Below are 7,875 nucleotides of genomic sequence, written 5' to 3' on the forward strand. Positions count from 1 at the left end.
AATGCTATGATACTTATCTGTTAGGTTGTTGTACAGCCTACAAGATGTGTATTTCTCCCTACTCAAATAAACCATAACTGAACTGAACTGATTCACTGTTACAGTTTTTCTCAATTGCTTTGGAACATTTCTCAAATCTCGAATTCGCCATTTGCTAAATATAATGTTCATTCTCAAAACAGCTTTAACATAAGGCAAAACAATGGATGACCTGCAAAACTGAGTCTTCAGATCATATTTATAGACAAAAATCAAATGGAAATCATACAGTGCTTAGCACCTTATGACTGCTTGGTAAATCATTTTGGATGTAAAGACGTATAAAATGACCTAGGGCCTAAATGTTTTGGGGGGTGAAACAGTTTCATGTATTCAGTTGCAAGGCGTTTTGAGTGATATGACAAAAGCAATTGATAACATACGAAAAAACTATATACACAACCATTTGCATGGTGGATGAAAGCATTTGCTATATGCTGAAAACAATGAGAAACTAATTTTATCATGTGCACAGGTAACACCATGAAGAAATTGAACAAAAAACTTTTGTGAAATGTTATTCTGCTGTGAGAAATGTACAAAACCAATTGAGAAAAACTGTAAAGGCACGAATAGACCAAGCGCAACATGAGCGAGTCCAACGATGGAACTAATTGACTTTGTATTGAGTCGCGGGAGACAGAAGAGACAAAAGCGATTCAGGCAACTAGAGCGACAGTTTGTAGTTGGACTTGAGTAAAAATTGTTCAAATTAGCTATGATGCGGTTCATTAACAGCCATCACAGCCAATGGGAATGTTGGAGTGCTTGCATTCTGCTTTTACGTAACAGACATTTTCTGTCACTTCTATCGCTCGCATCGCTCTTGCTGCACAGTCCAGCAACTCTCTGACGCTTGTTCTTGCTGCAGCTGGTGTATTCATCGGGTAGCACAATGGCACACCTTGGTAAATCATTTTGCATGTCAAGACTTATACAGTAACCTGTGACCTATGCTTTGTTGGGTGAGACAGTTTCATGTATTCAGTGACAAAGCTTCTTGAGTAACATGACAAAAGCAACTGATAATGTACGAAAAAACTGAGAAATTGTACACAATCAATTGCATGGATATACAAAAGCATATGGGTAACACTTTATTTGTCATGAGCCCTCTCACTCCACCAGTTCACCACCTTAATTAAGCGGGCTTGCAGAGCAAGGCCCGATTCTAGTAATCTCTAAGTCCTGTTTATTTCTTGGTCTTGTGCAGGGCAGTAAAAATAGAAAATGGATCTCCTCCTAGGCCTTTCGAGATAGAGACACCGTTCAAACACTAAAACGACCGGCTCGGCTTGGAGATCATTTCTATTAATAGGCTTGTCCGTGTCTCTTGTCGTTTTCCCGTTTTTGGCGATTTTGTGCAAGCTTGGGTCCCCATTGAAAACAATGGTAGAACCTTCATGAACCAAGGTTCCGCCACTCTAGAGATTAGAGTGTAGGAGGCTTTTTCGGTCATAAAACATCAACACTTTCACCTAGAAGTTTAGTTGATGCGTTGTTAGCGAGCTCTATGGGATGTCTCCAAATTGTCAAAGTTTCATCTCCCAACTCCCAATACTTTTTAAATGGCAGGTGTTTAAAAACGACAGGGCTGGGTCTATGGAGGTTCCCCATTGTTCCCAAAAGTGCCTTTTTCAAGAGGACAGCGCATGTCCCACAAGAGGTCCATTTGTGCCTGAACCGTTTAACCTATAAACTTCATTCAAAGACTGTTAGAGAGATCACATACATGACTCCGATCTGTGCGCAGGACACGTGTCAACTCCTTTTAGTTTTTTACAACGATCTTGTAAAGACAAAAAACTCATTCTCATTCTGCCCTCTGCTTAGAGCACCATATTAACTGTCATTCAGTCAATCAGAACAGGTGCTGCCAATACAGGGTTCCATCTCAACTGTCACTTTCTCTCAACATTCTATTCTTAACGAGCAGCTGCGCAACCATTCTAGAAGTCTATTGTTCAGCTCTTCAATGCAATGTGATATAGTCTTGCTGGACTGTGCATGACAGCCAGCTGCTTGGCTCAATGGGAATGCTGCTGGATTACAGATATGGAGGTTGAGAGTTCGAACCCCACCCGAAGCCATGTTGATTTTCAAAATTATATCATATGCAGTGTTCCTTGGCCAACTTAAAATGCCATGTATGTCATTTAGTATCAATGGCAAATGTGCTGGATTAGAAATATGGAGGTTGGGAGTTCGAACCCCACTCGAAGCCATGTTGATTTTCAAAATTATATCATATGCAGTGTTCCTTAGCCAACTTCAAATATCATGTATTGTATATCATTTAATATCAATGGCAAAGGGGCTGGATTACAGATATGGAGGTTGTGAGTTCGAATCCCGCTCGAAGCCATGTTGATTTTCAAAATTATATCATGCAGTGTTCCTTAGCCAACTTAAAATACCATATATGTCATTTAGTATATCCCCAAAACGCAGAGCTACAACACTTTCAAGATGGCTGAATCCAAGATGGCTGAATTGTTTGGCCCATAACTTCTGACTGGGTGGATGGATTTTTTCCCAACATTTCTTTTAGCTTTGTTTTCTCAATAGTACTTTGTTTCATCTCTGCCCCAAAAGGCAAGCCCGCTTCCACCATTTTCTGTGAGAATGCAATCTAGTTGGTTTCAATTATCTGCCACTGTGCTGCTCACCACTCTCCACTCACCCAAACTAGCTCCACCTGTCTCTGCCCTGCTTTCCTCTGATTACTCTGCCAGCTGCGCTACATTACCAACTAACCTCTTCCAGTATTTAAAGCCTTGTCTTTCAGCTCTACTTTGTCAGATCGTCTGCAAAGCTCACACCCTGAACCTGTTTGCTCGCACTTCTACCTGACTACTCCTTTGTGACCCCGGACCCGCCTGTACCCTGACAATTCTTCTTCCCCGGAAAACAAGACCTGCCTTCTCGACTCCCGACTACTCTTCCACCCCGGTAATTCTGACCAGCCTTCTGACTTTTCACAACGATTTTGGATTTCTCTTGAACTGTACTTCTGCCTTGTTTCATCGTGCTGTTGTGTTTGTGTTGGACAGCACGTTGGACGGACCACTGGGACCCCTGTAACCCCGGTAATCCTTCACCACTGAAACCCCTGGAACTCTCACTCACTTCCAACATCCCTTTCCCTGAAAACTTCTATAAATCTCCTTGTGTGATGCTATTGTGGTCCTCTGGTCATCTGTCTGATCTGTGACATTATTTTAGGGATACATCTATTAGCACTAATACATACAATGTTAATGCCTGCATAAGTAACTTGTAAGGCATGTACTAAGCAAATGCTAAGGCCTACTAGGTCCTGGCTAAGGTTAAATGGGTAATAAATCCCTTATTGTGCATGAACAAGACATTTTGCGAATACATGCCTAACAAATGTTTCATTTAGGTACTTATAAAGGGACATTGTATGTATTAGTGCTAATAGATGTATCCCTAAAATAAAGTGTTACCAGCATATGCTATGTGCTAAAAGCAATCAGGAACTGACGTTTTGACCTGCATAAGTGAAACAATGATGTGACAATTGAACAAGAACTTTAGAGAATTACGATTCTGATTCCAGGAAAGCACCAAACCAATTGAGAACCAATTGTTTACCAACTAAAAAGGATGGATTCATAATTTTACATAGGTTACTTCATAACCTGTATTTCTCACCTGGCGTGACTCGGCCTTGCCATATCGCAGATTTGTGGCAAAGTGTTCACAGTTGGCACTTGTGATTTTGTACGGCACGGTCTTGCCCTCCATGGCTATCGCGTCCTTTATGATATCCTCTATAGGGCGGGGTTGATATTCGTTGTCCAGGATATTATTGACTTTCCAATCGTTTCCATTCACCACGTCCTCCAGCTTCTCCTTCTTCACAATGGCTATGGGACTTGTCACGCTGGCGGACCCCATTGCCTGTTGGTCTAAAGAGGTGTGCATATTAATAATACAGCCGTTGCAAAACGTTTTTTGTCGCCTATCAATCTGTTTGGAACAACAGCTAATAACCTGACTTTCAATTGATCACTTGGCTTCAGAAGTCGCTCATATGAAAGCTACAACCCTCCCAAATGAAGTTGTATGTACAAAAATAAATGTAATGTTCCAAAGGAGGATTGACCATTTAATGAACACAGAAAGGGCAGATTTTCACAAGACAAAAGTTTTGTCGCCTATCGAACATAATGTGAAAATCAGAGGTGCCAAGTAACAAAGTACAAATACTGTACTTAAATACACTTTTTAGGTATCTGTACTTTACTACTTCTGACTTCTACTTATTACATTTTTGCACAAGTATCTGTACTTTTTATTCCTTACATTTTCAAAAGAGTCGTTACTCATTACTCTTGGCTTCAGTTCAATGTTTGTAAATATATATTTCACGGCATGTGCACTACGGTGACCAACCATCCTGCACAGCGTTAAGCCCAAATCATGTCACGCGAATTGACAGTTTGCCCTACATTATCAATATTTACTTGAAGAAAAATGTTGATGTCTCTATCCCTGAGACCTAGGCAGCCACAGGGGTTCAAAGACCCACCTGCGTAAAATCAAGTCAGAGGTGGTGGGTTAATTTCGTTTCATCATGCTACTTTTTAGTAACATCTTGCCCTAGCACCAAACCGATTCTTCCTTGGTACTATGTGTAGCAGGGGGAGGAGTTTGTAACGACTATTTGAGGCCGATATGGGTTAAAAAAAAAAAAAGGTTAAAAAATGACAAATATTCCAGATCTCAAGTTAAAAATAAACATGCCTTTAACATTATCAAATTGAGGCAGAACTTGTAACATTTAAACACCCACTCTAACAATCAAGTAATATCTAACTATCAAGAAATAAAAAAGTAAAGTGTCTTGGTGCTTTTAAAAAAACCCGCATGACATAAAATAATAAATATTGTGTGCAAAGGGAAAATAATCTGGTGCCACACAGATGTCTATTTTCTGTTATTTATTTTTTCAGTGCAGTAAGACTAACGTTTCGACATGCGTCTTCATCAGAGCTTCACCCAAGCCACATGTTCAACCAGCCAGTCTTTAAATTAAGCATCTATTCATATAGTGGCTTCTAGTGGCTTCTTTTTAAAATTACTTTGTACTTTTATACTTTAAGTAGGTTTGGAGGACATACTTTTTCACTTTTACTTGAGTAAATAGGTCAAGTTGATACTTCAACTTTTACCAGAGTGCTTTTAAACTGCAGTATCTATACTTCTACTTAAGTAAGAAATGTGTGTACTTTTGACACCACTGGTGAAAAAGAGCAGATAAGTCACTTCATAACACTTCAAATATGCAGATCAGGTGTCATACTTAACCACTGAATCACTCTCACCTCTTCAGAAAATCAATGTTGGCCTTAGGTGCATGTTTACGGTCATTGTACAGCGTTTTCACACCTGGTCCCTTTCAGCCACCTCAGCGAACTCAGAGTAGTGACTCAGCATTTTTGCCACATATGCGAACGTTCCAAAGCCAAAATACACAGACCTCTTGGAAGTGAACCGTACTGAGACCTTCATTGACGTGGTTTCAGTACGGTTTGCTTATGAGTTGCAACAAGTTACACTTGTGACAAGGTGTAATCACTTGAGGAGAGCTCTAGAGGACCGGGTGTGATAAAAAAAAGGGAAGTGAGTGACACACCATAAAAGCCTATCAGGACCAGAAAGATCAACCAGTTCTTTTCGTAATACACTCACAATATGAACAAAAACAGAACAGAGTCCTTTTGCTGTCAGTTCGCTTTTTGGTCCATTTAAAGAAGACTGAGTTTGGTTCACTTAAAAGGGGACCAGGTGTGAAAACGCTAACAATCATTGAAAGCAACACAATGAAAAACAATGAAGGTCACTGAGAGATGGTGACATATTGAAGTGTTTTGAAGTGACTTATCTGCTCATTTTCACATTATGTTCGATAGGCGACAAAGCTTTTGTCTTGTGAAAATCTGCCCTTTCTGTGTTCATTAAATGGTCAATCATCCTTTGGTGCATGAAACTTATTTTTGTACACAACATTTCATTTTGGAGGGCTGTAGCTTTCATATGAGCTCGACTTCTGAAGTCAAGTGATTAATTGAAAGTCAGGTTATTAGCTGTTGTTCCAAACAGATGGATAGGCGACAAAACATTTTGCAACAGCTGTAGTGCACTAAATAAGCAGATATGTCAAAAGTAAGTGGAAAAAAACCCTGCCACTTTCCTTAGCACAGCTACCCACCACAATTTGAACTTAACACAGCTAATCAACAGTTACAGTAGTCGACCAACTGATTCTGTGCTGGTTGCACTTTGGTGAATTTTACATTACTGTAAGTAGTTTATAAGTGCATTTGAGAATGTTTTGTTTGTTCCCATAGACTTGCATTGCACGCTTAATTTGGCTATACTGTTAAACTATAGGCAATGCAAACACATAGACAAAAAAAATGATTCATGCACATTGTACAATGCACATTCATGAATAATGCTTGGAAATACAGCAAATGTGTGAAAATCAAAAAATGGTGGACAGTTCCTTTAAGTCATAAATATAACCTACCTCTACTTTTACTTTTGACACCTGTAAATAATAAGTGTACATACTACTCCATGGTTCAGGCATCTGGACACCACACTGCTCCCAAAGAACTATACTTCGAAACTTAAGTTGCTCAGGGAGTCCATGTTGCAGTAAAACATCAGGTTCTACTGTTTTTAAACATTAGAAGCTAGTCGTCCATAATCAAGGATGTCATACCAGGCTTGGTTGATCTTGTTTGACTACTCACCGGGTGACGCGAGGTGAATGACATAACCCTCCCCGATGTACACAGCCCAGTGCTGGTATGTTAATCTGAAGACTTCAATCAGGTCCCCAGCCTTTGGATTCTTGACATAATAAATAAATTAGTATTAGTAGTGGACTTTGTGTATCATGGTAGTTTAGCAAAAAAATAGAATATTTAAAGTGAAAAAAAACTTTTGTTTTACCTCTTCGTCTGCCATTTGGAGCAGTGTCTGTACTCCTGTGGTGCAGGCTTCAAAGAGATTAGTGGTACAGAGCTGGACATCTTGGAGCTTAAAAGGGGAGAGATCTTCTAGATTTTTCTAAAGAAAACCGTTCTGGTTTTACCTGTCTAGACTCCACCCTTCACCATGCAATGCGTCATCAACTATCCTGCTGCTTTTCATTCCATTATTGGTAGGCCTACAAACTGTCCACTGGACTGACACACCCTCCTGATACACCTGCTCATCACTGTGATGCATAACCTGCACTCTCAATGTGCTACTGTAAAACACCATTCTGTAGTTATGAAATATGAAATCACTCTACCATATTTGCAATCTTCCAGAGTAGATTTGTAGTCCTCCAGAAACATACTGTATGCTTATTTTAACAGAGCGGGGAAGGTGGCCATGGCTCTCTTAAAATAGCTTTGGCACAGGTGTCAAAATAGGTGCTGTGAAACCTTGTTATATTCCCAATAGACCTTGATGTAAAATTCAGTTTCATGTAAAAATACAACATGCAATAAATGTATAAAAAAAAAAAANATCAAAAAAAGGCAGAACGCCAAGGCACTCTTCTTAGATAAAAGGCTTATTATAAAGGCTAGTTCATGTTTGAACTTAAATAATTAAAAATACTGCCACTGCAAACATGAACTAGCCTTTATAATAAAGCGGTTTTATCTAAGAAGAGTGCCTTGGCGTTCTGCCTTTTTTTGATATTTTCTACGTCTTGGCCAAAGAGCACCTTCTAACCACCACCAGTTTTACCACTTGAACGCCGCAGCCCTCCAGCCCTCTACTTTATGCAATAAATTTATG

General features: G+C 39.6%; 1 protein-coding gene across 1 annotated transcript; it reads right to left on the bottom strand.

Moving 5' to 3' along the window:
- Positions 1 to 3,513: 3,513 nt before the first annotated feature.
- Positions 3,514 to 7,047, bottom strand: LOC134440019 (phospholipase A and acyltransferase 4-like). The gene is made up of 3 exons (XM_063189945.1): positions 7,033 to 7,047; positions 6,831 to 6,930; positions 3,514 to 3,974 (listed from the first exon to the last, which is right to left on the bottom strand). The coding sequence occupies exons 1-3, from the start codon at positions 7,045 to 7,047 to the stop codon at positions 3,676 to 3,678; spliced, it is 414 nt and encodes a 137-aa protein (XP_063046015.1). The 3' UTR covers positions 3,514 to 3,675.
- Positions 7,048 to 7,875: the final 828 nt, after the last annotated feature.

This window comes from Engraulis encrasicolus, chromosome 23 (assembly GCF_034702125.1).
Source record: "Engraulis encrasicolus isolate BLACKSEA-1 chromosome 23, IST_EnEncr_1.0, whole genome shotgun sequence".
In the NCBI taxonomy this organism is placed as follows: Eukaryota; Metazoa; Chordata; class Actinopteri; order Clupeiformes; family Engraulidae; genus Engraulis; species Engraulis encrasicolus.

What these genes read in the sequence shown, in the direction of transcription:
- LOC134440019 (XM_063189945.1), bottom strand. An exon ending in CATTCACCTCGCGTCACCCG is followed by an intron (nt 3,975 to 6,830) that starts GTGAGTAGTCAA and finishes ACACCTCTTTAG; the next exon opens with ACCAACAGGCAATGGGGTCC.